This window comes from Neodiprion pinetum, chromosome 4, assembly GCF_021155775.2.
Source record: "Neodiprion pinetum isolate iyNeoPine1 chromosome 4, iyNeoPine1.2, whole genome shotgun sequence".
NCBI classification, from domain to species: domain Eukaryota; kingdom Metazoa; phylum Arthropoda; class Insecta; order Hymenoptera; family Diprionidae; genus Neodiprion; species Neodiprion pinetum.
In genome coordinates, this window is record NC_060235.2 from 39496173 (window position 1) to 39514246 (window position 18074).

The following is an 18074-nucleotide window of genomic DNA, read 5'->3' on the forward strand; positions in this document are numbered from 1 at the left end:
TCGATTCGCGTCAGGTCGCTGGGAGACGGAGAGGAGATTAGAAGCGCTTACAGGCACCTATACAGACAGACCTGCGGACGAACGAATTTCACTTTCATCTCGTAAACCTAAATTGCAGTATTTCTCTTTCTGTTCCCGAGCTCTGAGCACGTCTCTCGTCTTCTCGTCGCAGCCACAATGACGTCAGGAAAGTCGATTCTCGGCATCGCCGTCGTTGCTGCAGTACTGAGGCAATTTATATAAAACGAAAACCCTGTCGAGCGGTTCCTACAGTCTCGATAGTTTTGTAATTGGATTATACGGTAATTACAATTCGCGCCCGGAATTGCTAGAACTTCGCCTCTCTCTCGCTTTTCCCACCTCTCCACAGATTCAAGACCATAAATTATTACAACTATCGCGTGTAATGATTTTTCATCGTCTTTGCGTAAAAAGATATAAATCTGTGTAATATTGGCAAGGGGACAACCTGTACGTTCGTCTATTTTCTTTTCGTTTTTTATCCTCATCAGTTTTCAGCAACAAATAATAATCGATCGGAAAAAATTCGATCAAACATTGGTACACTTTGATCTGAAAATACCTAGATAATTGACAGTAAGGATCATAGATCAAGAAATTCATAGGCTAGTTTAACACCACGATTTTTGACTAATCCTCAAAACAGATTTCAACCCAATAATGTAATTATACTTTTGATTATGTATTATGGAATATACCATTAGTGTAATAAAAAACTGCTCAATATATGTAGAATATTATTTCATAGGATGTTTTGAACAAAAAAAAATTTTCATCACCATCATATCTTAAATTCTCTTATAATGCAGTTTCTTCCCGCACTTCTGACAAACGATGCATTATATATTATAATATTATATGTTGTAACGAGCACTCGTAGGTAAAAAATGTAAAACAAGAGGCAGAGAGACATTGCAGAGAAGCGTTTTACGAGCCAGCATATAATTCTCCGCATTCTTCGTCGGTCGCGTTAAGCGCAGCTTTTAATATTGCGAATATTTAACTGGTCCCCGATGAACTTTACGACTTCATTATTCTTCCACTCGGTTCTTACAACTTGTTCAATATTCATTTTTTCTCACTCGACAAAAACCGCTCGATTCTTCGTCGAGTTTCTCTCACTCTGCATATTGTACGATAACTAAGAATGTATCATATATCGTATTATTCATTATACTTTACAGATTTTTATAAAAAGTTTGTAGTATTTTCTGTTATGGATCGAGTGTCATTTTTTTTCACAATCAACTCTGACGAAATACAATAAATTCAATTAAAATAATTAAAATAATTAAAACAGTGTTCAGATTACTTTATAATACGAATAAAGAAAGAAAGTTTCAAAGAAAAATTTCGACTAATTACCGTCTTTCAAGAGATGCAACTGCGTCGTATAGCAGTTATCTGAGCATTGAGCCGATTACCATTTTCTCTGACAGTATAACGTCCGAGTTTAGACGTCGTAAGTTAACGTCTGCGTTACACATGCATACGTACATACATATACATACACATATATGCATACGTATATACCTATACATACGCAAATAAGATGAAAATTGCGTTTCGCTTCGTTGACTGGCGTAAATTTCATTAATTATCGTATAGAATATGATGATGTACCGACTGTTATTCTGTCTTATATCTGTCAGTCTTCGTATTAAAGATACATCGTATAAATATACATACGTGATAAACCATCTTTGAGTTAGATGAGTCTGCTGTATCTTTCAAGAGCGCTCGAGTTATCATTTTCCGGTGACCCTTCGAGTACGCAATCAACCTTTCATCAATCATATATACCGACTAGAGATCACGTACCGCTATAATTATCTATGTCGCTTATACGTGAGGTATTCCACACCAAACCGATGCACGCTTGATCCTCGTCATTGGTGATTTTATCTATTTTTAAGTATCATGCGAAGCGTACAAGAAAAAACGTCTTTCACTGAGTTTAAAATTATTTCGAATAACGGATTTGATTTTTGTTGCTCCGAAAAACACAAAAACCAAATTTTCGTATTAATTTTTTTTTATACACTCTACGCTGCGGCGAAAATTAAAAAAAAAAAAGTTTGACGCGGAATGCCTCATATACACGTGTTGTGCGTACATACATGCATACATGTACGTACTTTACATTCGTTATAAAAAATGTCTCTCGCGATTCGATGAGCTCTTTATACGCATACGTGATAGCTGTGACACGCCCAATTCTTACGGTTCCTTAATAACGGTGTCACTCCTAGTTTTTTTTTTTTTTGGTTTTCTTTATCTACCTTATTTCTTTTTACGGTATTAAATATATTCAAATCACGAATTATTTTCAGCACCAAGTCCCAATGAACCCCGTCTTGCACGATATTGATTTTCGTTCCAATATGTTATCGTTATACACGTCGAAATTAAAAGGGTTTTATTTCCCACATGCGGTGAATTCGCTGCAAGAAAAATTTTTACCAGAAGAATAATTTCTAAGTTTAAATTGAATGTATGTACATATGTATATAAATAAATAAACTGTTGAATCCACAAGCGAACTAATCGGTATAATATCTTTTTGCTAATATTATAGAAACTCGGCTCGCATTATAAATACATTTGTCAAAGAAATACATTCCTACATACGTTGGAAATTTCGAAAGGATTCAAATCAATTTTCCACACATTCTAATAGATATTACTAAATCGTACCTTCCGTAAATATTTTCTCAACCTTGCAGTCTTTCACAATTTTCGTTCATTTTGTTTCTGATCAGAAAACAAAAAATCCTTTATCTTCTTGAAGAAAAATCTGTGACACATTCTGACGTACAACGCATCGTTTTTCGATTAAAACAATCCTTGTATGCTATAAACATATATTACACACTACATTTTAAATTGACAACGAGCCAAACTCTTTCTTTCTCTTCCTCTCTCTCTCTCTCTCCCTTTCTATCTTTGTCTTTCTCTTTCCCGGCGCCCGCTGAGAAAAGAGATTTCCCAGGATTGTTTTCAACGGATTTTCTCTGTGTGTGTGTGTGTGTGTGTGTGTGTATTGCGCATCGCATGAACGTGTGAGTATCGAGTGCGTAGCTACGTATTTTGTATTTACGGTATAGGATACAGCTGAACGACTAGGTGAACCCGGGGAAAGTGTACAAACTCGTTATTAACTGCGCAGCGTCGTAAATTGAACCGTTCGAAAACTTTGCATGGTTAACGGATATTTCGAGATGATCGATTATATTTCCATCCTGTATCCTGTATTTGAAACTATTCGATTTTCTTAATTTAATATAACGCAAAGCGGTATTTAAATATAAATATATACACATAATTAAGCCCGGTGATAAATGCCATGCTAAATCAGTTACAATTTTGAATAAAATCGGTACGAATAATACTAATTACAATGCACAGAAAATCGTTGTATTAAAATTTGATATTATATTACACGAGTATTTATATTTATTGCTTAATCATTAATGCATAATTTGAAGTATCTATACCACTACTACTACTAATACTAATAACAATAATAATAATAATAATAATAATAATAATAATAACACCAATACTAATCACGATAATAAAAATCACATAAAACAAAGGAATGGAGGCAAGATAAGAAGAATTATATCATATTATATTATGTTATATTATAGGCACAGAGAACGTTATTATCGTGAAATTAGTCGACATGTTCCCGTCTCGTCGTAAAAAAGTCGGTATGAGCCAAAGCCTGCCGAAGATACAACACAATTAATGGTTATAAGAACGATTTCATGCTGGCTGCAAGCAGGGTTTTACGATTCAAATCGCCGATCAGAAAGGTCTCATTTTCTTCTTTTTTTTTCCGATTAAACGCGTGTATTCGATGCTGTAATTACACCGAATATTATACTTTATTTGAACAAGTATCGAGCATCAATTAATCCGATTAATTGTCGTACAGTTTTATATATCGTATCTTTCAAATTTTCTTATTTTCTCTGACGGTATCGTTCGTCAACCCCGACGAGAAAAGAAAAGAAGAAGAAAAAAAAAAAAAAATGAAACAAATAGAAAACGGTCCCTCATTCAACGATCGAACGAATGCAACGCGCTGCACGAAGCGAGTGCTGCACGGGTTTAGAAAGTGGGTGCATAAATTAGCGCTATAGCTCGTACGCCTAAACGGAAGCCTCAATTACGGTACTTACACCCCCATGCAATGTGTATGGTGACATTGATGACGGCCGGTGGTCCAAGCTTGGTAATATTTACCCACGCCAATATATATCGCCCCGAGATACGGGATGTAATTTGATCAATTGAAGAGGAGGATCAACAAAAGGCTGTGTAAAAGTGGCCGTGTAAAAGCAAAAGGAAGAGAAAGAAAAAAAAAAGAAAAATTTCCGCACGGAAACTTCCTTCGCCGTATCGGAAGTCTTATTCGGATGCGAAACACCGAATTCACCATACATTTACTGTTTATACAATTTAAAAATACGATATATTTACTACACAATTTAGAATATTGAAATTACTTGTTTGTGTTTTTTTTTTTATGAATTTTAGTAAAATCGAAAATTTTCATTGTAGATATAAGACAAATACATAGTAATTTACGCCGATGCACCGAATTTGTAAATCTTCAACTCTTTCGTACAGTAAATGCGTAGTAAATTTACAATCATTTTTAACATTGTGTTCGCAATGTTTTCTAATTTTTTTTTTTTTATGACAAAATTGTACTTATAGTCTTGTTTAAGTCTTCTCTGCAATTCTTTAGTTGGGGAATCTAAATCTTAATCTATCTCTCTCTCTCTCTCTCTCTCTCTCTCTCTCTCTCTCTCTCTCTCTCTCTCTCTCTCTCTCTCTCTCACTCTCTCTCTAATTTGAACCCGATTAAAACGTTTGTTTTTTTATTCTACTAATGTCATAATACGCGTGACGGAATTACCTTCCTCTCGCTGCAGTTTAACGGTCGGTATTTAAACGCCATGAAATAATGACGCTTCGAATGCCAGCACAGCTTAACAGATGCTGCCTGCGATTTACTCGTAGGTACATATCATACCGCAGAGCTCTCAACTCTGCTTTGCGGTGGTATTTTTTTTTTTTTCAATCTGACCATACGGAATATACCGACGTTTTATAAACCTTCGAACAAAAGCGGTCGACGTTTAACGCCGTTTCGAAATGCGTAATTCCACCCTCATTATCCACGGGATTTTCATTTTCGCAGAATTGTAATGATTCAAATCTCACAACGCGCGGTATGTAATTTTTTTTTTTTTTTTTTTTAGAAAGAAACGGAGAGAATTTAATACTCAAATTCATTACTGCAAGCTTTTAAATTCTTGCACGAAATAAATATATATATATATATATATATATATATATGTATATATATATATATATATTGTTATGTTTATAGACGTTAAATACTGTAAGAAAGTTAAAAAATTTTGTTGAAATTCAATTTTGAAGACGACGTATACGAAGTTTAATTAATTACGTAACACACAGGTGTGTAAACAAAAATTTTTAAACCACGTGGGAAGATAGCGAGTCGTGAAAAAATATGTCGCGTCACGATGCGAATTACTTTCTGCTATTTTCAAATTGACCATGGTCGTTTGGCGAATTCCGTATATTATATACTCGAAGTCGTGATTATCGATTGTAATCGTCAATTTCGGAATCGAGTGAAGTCACGCGAACTTGCATGTTTTTAAGTAGGTATGTAATACGTATATATACACGACCTACATATAATATTATTATCATCCTACGCTGCAGCTTCATCAATCGAGTTAAAATTCGTTACGAATTAAGATAACGTAACGATGCGTTTTTAGGTATAATCGTTATTTCGCAACTAATTCGGGACTGTCTACAAGTGCTCGTTAAATTTTATAAATGAATAAAAACATGTGTCCACAAATTTTCCAAACGCAATTCCTTCAAAGTCGTTCCAGTAAACTCAGGAGAATTTTAATATTTTTGACAGTATTTTCTTACTCACGTAAATCTTGTACTAATTTCAGTCTAGTGAAAAATCACGTTAATTAATGCATGAATAATTATGTGAATCTTGTATATTTCTTTCAAATATCGTTCGACACTTTTTTCGAACCTTGCGTGTGAATTAATTTTTCCATTTCCTCGTACTCACGTAGAAATTGGCCATCCATCCATCCATCACGCGACAAAGTTTGTCGCCGGCTATTATTAACCACGTGCACATACCTGTTGGTGGCAAAACAACGTGATATAAACGAGTAAAGTAAGCTGTCGGAAGACCGAAATAGAACGACCAAACCCTGAACTGGATGGGTTGGGTATCTGGAACGCGATCCACAAATCCTGACCTAGTTTAACGCTCCCAATTTGCTCTTTTTGACCTCATATTTCGTATATTCCACTACGCGGCTTATCAAACTCACTACGCGTAGTAAAAAGCGTGAGGAAAAAACCGTATATCGTAAACTCGCGGTCTGGTGATACGAAAAACTTGTTACATCTTTTTTTTTTCCTAACAAGTGTGTCTACGAGACTGTTATAATTGCTACGTGATATTAAACGCGTATAACATACATGCCTGTAAAGTCTTTCTCAACTGAAGTTACAACTGGTGAGAGATAATAAATAAATAAATAATAAGAACAAGAATAGTAGTAATAAAAAAAGGTACAACTTTTTATACAAACACCATGATTATATATTCGGTTTGCCTTGACTCGCAGGGCAATAAGCTGATCTAATTAGGGTACGCGAAGCCCTATCAGCGTGATAAATATATAGCCACGTGTATATAGCTCTTTGATTCTCGGCCGTCATAGCTGAGAGCGCGACAGGCAAGTCGTCCGAGTATATTTTACTTCAGTACTGTAAAATGTGCGAACAAGGAACGGTTAAATCGCGGATAGCGTATTTGGAGGGTATAATAAAACAATCTCGAAAATTTCACTGTCACACGCACGATGAAATAATTAAACGTGCCGTTATTGTTATCTTGATAAAAGAACAAAAAAGAGAAAAGAAGAATTCCTCTTCATTCATTCGCCTTCCGAAAGACAGTTACATGTGGCGAATTTTCTAATACTTATGTTTTACTCTGATAACGAATTTACATCAGAATACGTTATATATATACCGTATATCTATATATTTATAAGAATATAAGAGAGAGAGAGAGAGAGAGAGAGAGAGAGAGAATCAAAGATACAAAACAAGGCGTGCGCGGTGTTCGATTCACGAAGATTGTCGGTCGGTTCTTCCTGCTATTTATGCGATTATGTCATACCTTGTTAAATGATTGTTATATACGTGTCATGAATCGGGATAAATTTGCACAACCTTTTGTTACGCGAGATACAAAGAAAAAAGTTAAGGGGGGGCAGGGCACGTGACAATTAGACGGTTTTCCGAGTCGATTGTCGAGGCCTCGCCTATATATGAAGATATTTCCATCGCGAGAACGGAGAAGAATATAAGATACATGATATAAGAAGAATACACCTGTACATTATTATTATTATTATTTTTATAGCATATAGGGATAGATAAGATGAGACGTTGTTGTGTTATCTATAATTTCAAATCATTACTCCGTTGTGCTTTTCAGGCAAGGACATGGCTCCGGTCCTCGGCGTTCCGCCGCCTCCGCCAGCCCCCCACATGGGACCAGACGGTCTTATCTTGCCGCGAAAGCCGAACAACCCCTACATCGGCTCGATGAACCACAAGGACCTTCACCGAGAATTGCTGTTCAACCAGAGAGTGTGAGTATTGTACGAGAAGGAGCATAATTCCTGATTTATACAATACGTAGAGGTATAATAGTGTGTTATGTATCGCATAATAATAAACGCGGATTGCGTAACGATCAGTGCGCGTCTGTGTATTGTAATATACCCACATAACTCGTATTAGGATGTTACGTGCTTCAGGTATTTAGCAACTTATTATACTTGGTGCGAATGAAATAATTATACGTGCGTATATAGTGATAATATTGTTTTAGTCCGGATGAATCGCGAGTTTATAATTCTTGTGCATATATAGGTATATATGTATATATCCATCTGTATACATTTATAATGTTATAGTATACTTAACGTATTATCAGCACAGCTGGAGCGTTGCCTTCCGTTCGGTGGGTTGCGTTATTCTGTTTGTTTTATGGATGTACGTCATCTCTGGACTAATGTATATGTGTAGATTACATTATGTTCAGGCGTGCATTTATGTATATGTATGTAGAAATTCTATCACGCCGTATATGGCGTTACACTAGCGGTGTATAAGAACGAGATAAGGAAGATGAACAGGAAAGTTTTTGCACTGACTCCGATTATACTTGTAAAATGTATATTTATCATTACGCGTTAAAATTCAGGGTGTGGAAAGGACAAAGATATAGAGGAATGTAATTATAACAGCGGGTTTTTCAGAAAGTGTTTGCTGATATCAGCAGGAGAAAATTAATGACGGAATGATTATTTTCCAGTAACTATGACGGACACTGAAATCTCGTTTCACTTCAAGTTCAAAGGGTCTTTTCAACGCTGAACTTCTTATTGTTCTTGAAATAGATAGAGAGAGAGAGAGAGAGAGAGAGAGAGAGAGAGAGAGAGAGAGAGAGAGAGAGAGAGAGAGAGAGAGAGAGAGAAATCTTGGAATGTTCCTTAGTGTGAACGAAACACTCCGAGTAGTCGTGGAATATATATGTATTACATAATATACATTATAGAATGGCTTAAATTGATTCTGAAATTCCTTTGAGTGAAATGTTTTTGCCTAATATTCAAACAGGGGTAAGAACATACTGAATCAAAAAAGCGAGCTTCAACGAGCACTCGAAAAACAGCGGGAGGCAGCCTCGAGAAAGGAGGCCGAGAGAATACGGGAGGAATCCTTCAAGGACGACCCAAGGACAGCGCTTCAACGTGCCATCGAGCAGAGAGCCAGACACATTCAACTCAAGGTCGGTATTTTTATTTTTCGGGTCAGGGGTCGGGGTCACGATGCATATTTATCGATACACGGGGTATATAGATATACATACACGTGTACATTATCCATACAGCTTATAATTGTAAATATGTACCTACACTTTGCGCAAAGTTTACTCACGTGGTAGAAAAGACGCGAATTAATAACGAAAGAAGACAAATTTCACATACGTACATACGAAATGGAAGGTCAATAGCGGATCGGACATCGAAAAAAGAAAAAAATAAACGACGCACGTACTTAAATATTATAAGCACTTTCCTAACGCAAGTTAAGGTGACTCGGATCAAAACGACTCTCATACTGATTTCTTTCATTTTCATATATATCCATCACGGAATTTCAGCGATAAAAATTTCATCTTGCCTGATTCCGAGTTTAAGGATTCCCCTTCGTAGAAAGTTATCGCCGGCTGTTGATATCGCGTGTTCCTAAAAGCACTCCGCATTCATTATTGGTTCAATGCGTCGTATTCGTTTTTCTTTTTTTCAATTGAAAACAAACCCTATCAGTGCGGTGATAATGGTCAAAGTAAAATTGAATTTTCATACTGTACGCGTTTCACTTTTCTTTTAGAAACCCGTTGAATTTTCATAAATTCCAAATTGTTTGTCTTCGGAAACGACGCGCCATAGAGTAAATATATATAGGTATAATACGCACCATAAAAAAAAGAAGCTCAAGAGTGAACCCTGATCGCGAGTGTTTTTTTTCCCACCCGCGAGATATGATCCTTCGAAAAGGGTTTGCTCGCTTGTTTGTTAGGTCAACACTCATGCCCTACACTCAACCCTATCCCCGTCCCCTCAAGATGGATATTTCGACTTATTTTAAGACGCCCTGCATTCCCCACTCGAATATCACAACACGATTTATACACATACCGCATAACTCTGTCGACCGATCGCATAACTGCTTTTTTTTTTCTTTCTGTTAAACGGAACGCGTTTCCTAGATCGAATTGGGCTACATAATCGAAACGAGGAATACACTTTCTATCGTAGTCAGCCGTCCATCAATCATTGGATAATAAATTCGCAAGATGACCGATTACATTAACGTATACGAAATCGTTTGACTAGGCCCCCTAGCTACTTCGGGTGTGAAAACTTTCATTTCACTTGACGCCTCGCATCGTACGCAGTGTGTAATACACGCATACATAATAATTTCGAACCTGAAGCATAGCCTCGTTCTCCGTCGACGAAGTCGAAAATATTACAGTCTCTGAAGTTACGCAGGTATAACGTTGTATGGAAACGGCGGTGAAATTTATTTTTTCAAACGAACTAATCCGAGTTAGTTTCGTTGTTTATCTATGAACTCTGTAACGTATGATCAGCGAATATTTAGATTCTAGAAGGCGAACCCCTGCAGCGACGCGTCTTCGTTGAATTTATGGTCGGATTGACGTGTATGAGATTCAACACACACGGGGTTGTGTAACATATTACAGGACGTGCAAACATTCCACATGGAACTGATTGTTCCAGACCAAGGACCGCCCCGAAAACTAGTTGGACAGAAGAGAGAGACGAACAATAATTGCGAGCGTGTTTATCTTGATTTCCCGAAGGAATGTTTGCGAGAAAAGGCGCACGTAACCGTAATAATACAAACTTGTGTACGAATGTGTGTGTCGTATGCGCGACTCGGAACGTGTCAGTGACTCATTCGGTATGAACGGAAACTATGCGATACGTTTATATCGAGATCGAACATCGAAGTTTGAAACGCGAGTTCTGAAACAAAGAAAATTTGGTCACGTAACGCGTTGCCGCGGAAAACTCGAAATGACTGCACCAATCAATATATTATAATTTAGGCTCCATAATGTTAATTTGAATGAACTAGTTAAGGATAAAAAAAAAAATTATTCGAAATCCAACAAAACGTACATCGTGAACGGTTCTCATCTTTTGTGGCCGCGATCCGATGCTAAAGAAAATAAATAAACAAACAAAATGATCGAGCGATTTGGGTGCAACCCAACGAAATATATATATTTACGCACGCAAGCACGCGCGTATAAATGCACACGATGTTTAAGAAGGAAAAAAGAAAAGAACCACACCTCAAGTCACGGCGCATATCGGTATAGTTATGCAGGTATGCGGACAGTCTCAAATATCGACGGTGTCAGTGTCACGTTGTTTGGTTAGATATACGTATGGACAATGCGTTGGGTGAAACTTTGATCGGAACGTGATACATAGTCTTATACGTGACACATACGTACTACGGGATTAAAATTACACGACGGATATGCAAAGCAAGGATTGAAAACAATAATCAATAAGACGTTATACACAGGTGATAATCAGTCTGTCGAGCCAGTCCAATTGATTGTTCGTCATCTTATTACTAAGCATATACGGATAGAAGAATATTTTTGTTGCATCATTACTCGTTACTTTTAACACTTTCGAACATTCTATACGGAATCGAGAAAAAAAATTGGAATGCAGTGAAACGATAATTATCTATGGCTGGAAATCGAGAAGCGGCATCGTGGCTATTGTCTCAATATTTTCTCATAACATCTGCTTATAATCCAATATTAAAATATCCTAAAACTACAATAAATACCTACCTGTTTCTTTGTGGTATGCGCTGTGGTTATTAATAACTGTCAATATTGTTATTACTGTCGCTAATATTAGTAATAAAGTTTTCCGAATTACATAGAGAGAAATGCAAAATTCTATCTGCTAACAATTTGTATAGACGAAACACGCGATTATCATTATAATACGATTATTATTTTGCTTCTTATATCCAGGAACAGCCGGAGAGTATGGAACCTCCGAATCCTTTGGTAACAGCGAGAGCAAAGTTGAGAACACGGACGGAATCGCAGTGAGAAGAAACGAAAGGCGATAACGATTAACCTGCTCTAGAGCCTCTTTTCATCACCACCTTCCTCTCAATCCAGTATGTATGATATCACATCCTGCGCAAGAAGGAGGCAGCTCAACTTTTTGCGATGAAAACATAGTACAAAAGACGTTAAAGTATACCTAATACCTATATACCTATTGCAACACAATTCACGTACACGTATTACGTATACATGTGCAACCAAGATAAAATTCAATCGTATTGGAATCCAACGTCTGATAGTGCTAGGCAATACGGCGTCAAAGAGTGAGTAATCAGTCGACCGTTTTAGTTCGATTGTATAAATATCAATCAAGACGGAGAAAATCACGTACAAGCTGTCAAGGGCTTTTATTGCGTTACGTAAAGTCTACCCGAAGCGAAGAATTAGAAACAAACAACTACTTTTACAATTTAATACAGCAATACCAGACAGTGGGCTTCTGATACGGATTTCCGCGTAGAAATGAAAAATCCACAATTGATAATAGAACTCGAGGCTCGACCCATGACGAACCCCGCAACGAACACGAAACGTGAATTGTGAACGATATCGACACTCTTAGTACTCTTAGTTGCGTTCGAGTCGCGTATCGGTTACGTTACGTTGTTCGTCTCATTACTCGATAGACTTACAGAAGATCTGACTGAAAAAGAGATAATATATATATATGTATAACAAAAAAGAAAAAAAACAGATTAATTTTCATAAAAATCCTATATTAAACGAAAAGTGAAAAAAAAAAGACAAAACGGAGCTACCTACTTTTTGATGCCTATTTTGAATCTTCAATTAATAATCGATACCATATATATATATACATATACTATATGTATATATACATATTATATTTGTACCATATTGTTCTATGTTATACTAGTTTTAATGTTTTAATCTTAGAAAATATGAATCGTATATAGTAATATTAATGTAATTATTACTACCTGCAGTTAGCTAAATAGCTGGCTAATATCTAATGCCTGTATAGGAACCACCACCTACGCCCAACACATACAAAATAAAATGCCTTACCAGGTCCTCTTTCCAACATCCCGAAGTAGAATAATGTACACCTTACACACATTCTGTTACGGAGACAGAGATTGAGGATTTTTGAAACAAGTGTTCTTTTTTTCTATACCGAACTTAAATGTACTGTCTGAAATTAAGAGTTGTGCTAAATTGTACCCAACTTATTGTTAGATTACATTAATATGAATATTACCTAAATATGTCTAATAAAAGCACACACGCAGCATTTTACAGTTATAATTCCCAAATATATTTTATTTAACATTGACATTCATTTTTTTGTTCCTGTTGTGTTTTGTTGTCATTTATTTATTTTTTTCCCCTCTAATTCAGAACTGCAATCGTACTGGGAAAAATCACAACTGTACGTATAAAAAAGAAAATTCCGGTATCGAAATATAGCGATACGTAAATATGATTAAATGGGCTTCCAACATTAGCGTGTCAGATGAAAAAAACGCAAAAAAGAAAAAAAAAAAAACAAAGAACAAACGAAAAATGGAAAACAAGTCTTGCTCAAATGCGGGTACACTGTATCATCCATATATATACACATATATACATTGCTATGTTGTATACATACATATACATATGACAAAAAATTAACACACGATTTTTCAAAATATCAAACTCATTCGGTAGTTAAAAGTATTTGTTAAAGAGGATCCCGTGCTAACTTCTACGAATGAAAATCAAAGAGAGTTTCAAGACGAGGATACAGAGGTGGAATCTCACTTTTCTAGATGCGTCATGGGGGTAAAAGTCTTCCCGCCGTTGTTAGAAGTCTGATTTTAATTTTTAGAATACTATTACGGGCTCGCCCTCTGTTCCCCGTTGAGGAGCATCCACGGACGACTTATTCGCTGCATTTGACCTCAACACATCTAGTAATCATCACCCCGGGATATCACCTCCTTGCAGGTCGGGCGCAGCACCAAAGTATGCTCAAACTGAGCTGTGTAACATCCTCGGATGTCTACCAATGGTGGGTAAGCCTCCACCGCATTTTTGTCACAAAGATCCTTCAGTGCCATCTGATACTTTGTGCAACCAACACGGTCTAGCCAGCGCTTGCAAAATGCCAGAGTACCTGAAGAGTGATTACAATGCAATTCAGTTTTCACAAATTCTTGGATTTGCAGTATAAACAGTTATGATACAGTAACATATATCTAGCAAGACTCTCGACAGCGTTTGAAATACTCACCGAAATGTTTATTGATTGTGTTCAACAAGGATTTGCTACTCTGCAGTCTTAGGGGAACGAATCCAGCGTCAAAACTTTTCATGTAATGAGAGCATTCCAAATCATCGTGAACAACGCCTCGACCAGTCGAACCAAAAGTTTCTATAGCGTAAAATTCATTTTCTTCCATTCTCGTAGCTTCCCCGCCTTTCACGATCGGTACAGTTTTTCCCGCATGAATCTGATAAGGTGCTATGGAATGCCCATTAAGATTTCTGATGGATTTTACCTAACAAATTTTATGAAAATGAAAGAATTAACACGTTGATTTTCTGAGTTAGAAATTAAAAATTTCCTGCTTTCCGGATTCTTTCGCAATGTACCTGATAAGTTTTTCCATCTAATTCAACTTCGTATGACTCCATAACTTCTTGAATTGCAGCACCAACGTCACAAAGCTGTACGTCGATACCTGCTGCTCTTATACCAGTGTTTGTCGCGTCTCTAACTGCCTCGATTAGTTTGTCGTATTTTGGGTTGAACGAGAGCGTGAAAGCGCAGTCAATTATACGTCCGTTGATGTGGGTTCCAAAATCGATCTTTGTCACATCATCGTACTCCAAAACTGTTGGATCTCCAGCATTCGGAGTGTAATGGGCTGCGCAATGGTTTCGCGAGCATCCCGTAGGGAAAGCCAATCCAGCCTTTAACCCATCTTCCCCGATGAGTTGCCTCGCCGTCTTTTCTAGCTCGTTACAAATCTCTATCATTGTCATCCCGGGTTTCACCTGGAAATAAAGATCTCAATTCAATTATTTATTGAAAAATTTTCAGCGGTCCAGGTGCGCAATATGGCAGATGGATTTTGATTTCATGAGGAAGTTATTAATGAAAAAAAAAAAAAAACGAATATTACAGAATTGGTAGCAAACGACTTTTCCAAGATAAGGGAAACAGGTGACTAAGGATAAATTTGAACTGTTTTCCGTGATCATTTTCCCAAGGTAACGAACTTTGATAATAAAAGTTTATTAATTGAGCATCCGGTTTTAAGTGTAAGTCATAAAATCATTTTAGTCAAAATTATGTAGTAGAGGAAAAAGAATGCTACAAACCCAGTTCTTGATGTGTTTTCTGGTTTGTCGATGGGCCTCAGCAGCTTGCCTGGCTTCGTTGTATATATCGTTATGCATTCTGTCCAAGGCGCGAGCTTCCTCGCTGCTGAAACGATCCTTGGCTGTCCTATCGTCGATTCCAGCCGCTGGAGGATGGACCATAATTTCACCAATTGGGAAATTTCCATCAGGGAACAGATCAGATATTGGCACAGTCGGAGGGTCAGTTTGCTGCTTTATTCCCCCAGCCTTTCCACGAGGCTTGCGCTTCTTTTTCTTCTTCTTCGTTTCCTCTGATTCGCCACCATTCTCAGTGATCTCTGCCGATCCTGGGACGAAGACGATAAAGAGGCGAACGAAAATTATGACACGTAGTAAGTACATATATGTTAATCTATTGAATTTTATATGGTGAGTCCAATCTGGTGATTGAGAGAAGGATTTGCTATTCGCTTACCTTCGGCTGCTGCGGGCACATTATTCTTGCTTTTGTCCTCTTCTCCCTCAGGAACATCGGCGCTCGCCTCTCCAGCACCTTGGTGTGGCAATTAATGAATTAATATTAGCTAGATAAGAAAAAAACGATAAGAGTGAAGCAAACAGAGGTGTATCGTCGAGGATGGTGAAGAGCTTCAGATTGTTCAAACAACTAGAAGTTATCTTATCTATAAATGTTTTTAAAAAAAATCAACAAAATTCTATGCACAGTAAGTAACAATCTCCTGGAGAGATGAGAGCCGCTGCTAAGACAAATCGGTTTGATAAATCGGGATTATAGTAGATGAAATTAGTTCACCGCTTTAATCCAAGGTAATTGGGTAAAGAACACAGCGATTTACCAAGAGTTGGACATGTGAAAAAATCTCCTAATTAAGCGAATATCGTTCAGGAGATTCGCGGCGGAAATTATCGATAGTACATATATTTTTTGTTATTGTACGGTAATAACACGCAGTTGAAACTTGCGTAGAACAGCATCGAGAGCCGGTATCGGTGGTTAGAATATGAAGTTCATCGAAAGTCAAGGATAGCCGGTAACACATGAAATGATTAAAAGAAATTTTTACAGGAATGAAGAAAAACACGCGGCGGCTTTCGCGACGTGGGAGTAACACGCGATGGGGAGAAACACACCCAATTTTTTAAGGGCGACGGGGTTGAGCGCTTACCGGCTTTCTTCTTCTTTTTCTTCTTCTTCTTCTTCTTCGAGGACTCGCTGGCCCCGGTCTCGTCCTCTACCTCGACGATATCATCCTTCTCCTCGTCAACTGGTTTCTCGGCGGATTTGCCAACCTCGTCCAGGACAGCGGCCATTTTCGAAATGAGATTGGGGCAGCAGGGCGACATGGCAGAGAAACAACGTGCGATCGCGGTCACAGTGGCTCTCAATCTTCTCGGCGCGAACATTTTAGTAACCGTAGATTCCGCCGCTACTTCTAAAATGGCGCCACCAATGGGATAGCCGCTTTACGCCGCATCGCGCGGCGTGAACAGCGGCACTTTCAAAATTTGAAACTTTGAACATTGATATCTAGTTTAAGAATTGACAATTTATTGTAAAGACTACGTGAACTATTGAATGCCTTTACGTAGCAGTTGAATTTTGTAAGGCTACTCAACTTTGAGGTAAGCTCTCTGCATCTTCGAACATTTTTTACGTCAACACTGTATTAATGTCGATTACGAATCCTATCGCTCTAACGGGATCAGGCAGCGAAAAAAGGCCGAAAATGGAATAAGATTCAAATAGCATTTGTGGAGAACTGAAACAACATACACACATTTTCTTTTTTACATCGTTTTTGTTGGAGTTTTGGCTATTAAATGGAGTAGTTGCAGTTTCAAAAATATAAATATTTAACGGAGATATGTTTTCGGCATTCTCCAAGTGTCATTCTCTTCGTGGGACGTTCCCCTTGAGAATGAACCAAATTTTTCTGAAGAAGCAAAGGAATCAAACAATGGCGGCTAAAACTTGAAAAACATCGAAAAATGGATGACGATTATTGTAATAACGATAATAATGAATTCATTTTTTTTATCTAGACACTAGTTCACTTTGCAGAGAGAGTTGATATTTTCATTAAACAAAAAATCAAGGTGACATCTCGAAGCGTTGTTTATCGTCCGTTGTTTGTTTAGAGAAAAATACGTGTAAATATGTACCACACCCAAACGGATATTTCTCTTCAGCGCTCAATATCTTGCTTTATTATTAATATTTTTTTATGTGTAATACTGATTTTGATCCACAAAAATGTGACAAACAAATAGCAAAAGTCGTACATATTTTTTCAGTAGTTTTTACAGGCGAATTGAATTTTTACCACATTTTCAGCCGGCAAAATCTTCCTAGTCCCCCTGAGCTCAATTTCGCGAATATTTCAGTTTTTATTGCGCCAAATTATTTGTTGCAAAGGATTACAACAATAAAATGAAATAATTCTACATTTTTCGATGCCTAGTCATCTTAATCACATTAGTCGAAGGCTGAAAGACTTTTTGCAGCCAAATCATCACGAACGTGATTGATAATTTAGATCCAGGATTGCTATGTATCACGTTGTGAAAGTTAATTCAATTTCCATCTTCTTAACATACATATAAGTTTGTATTTAAATACATATACAATTCGGTACATAATTATATAGTTATCTTCAAATTAATATTGAGCACACTCACAATTTATAGTCGACTAGCGAATATAATAATATATATTTATATAATAATTATGCACTAATCTGTTTTGTATTTTAAGTTCATAATAGTAGGATATCTGCGAAAATATTGCGCATACATGTTAACGAGACATTGATTTATAAGTTGAACCATTTGTTGTAATCAT

At 37.0% G+C, this 18074-nt stretch overlaps 2 protein-coding genes across 2 annotated transcripts in view; one reads left to right on the forward strand and one right to left on the reverse strand.

The window, feature by feature from the left end:
- LOC124215959 (uncharacterized) overlaps nucleotides 1-13196 on the forward strand; it is a 33187-nt gene extending 19991 nt beyond the window's left edge. Inside the window, exons 3-5 of the mRNA XM_046619931.2 lie at nucleotides 7625-7781; nucleotides 8815-8986; nucleotides 11798-13196. Of these exons, the coding sequence (XP_046475887.1) occupies nucleotides 7625-7781; nucleotides 8815-8986; nucleotides 11798-11878 (410 nt within the window). The 3' untranslated portion in view covers nucleotides 11879-13196. The remainder of the gene's footprint in view (nucleotides 1-7624; nucleotides 7782-8814; nucleotides 8987-11797) is intronic.
- und (methionyl aminopeptidase und) lies at nucleotides 12009-16589 on the reverse strand. The gene is made up of 6 exons (XM_046619930.2): nucleotides 16399-16589; nucleotides 15687-15764; nucleotides 15230-15558; nucleotides 14498-14902; nucleotides 14136-14403; nucleotides 12009-14018 (listed from the first exon to the last, which is right to left on the reverse strand). The coding sequence occupies exons 1-6, from the start codon at nucleotides 16574-16576 to the stop codon at nucleotides 13813-13815; spliced, it is 1464 nt and encodes a 487-aa protein (XP_046475886.1). The 5' UTR covers nucleotides 16577-16589; the 3' UTR covers nucleotides 12009-13812.
- Nucleotides 16590-18074: the final 1485 nt, after the last annotated feature.

Bases quoted from the DNA above. Each gene is read 5' to 3' on its own strand.
- und (XM_046619930.2), bottom strand. From the start codon at position 16,576: ATGTCGCCCTGCTGCCCCAATCTCATTTCGAAAATGGCCGCTGTCCTG. The intron at 14,903-15,229 runs GTTTGTAGCATT...CTTTATTTCCAG, and splicing joins GAAAACACATCAAGAACTGG to GTGAAACCCGGGATGACAAT. The intron at 14,019-14,135 runs GTGAGTATTTCA...ATCACTCTTCAG, and splicing joins CACAATCAATAAACATTTCG to GTACTCTGGCATTTTGCAAG.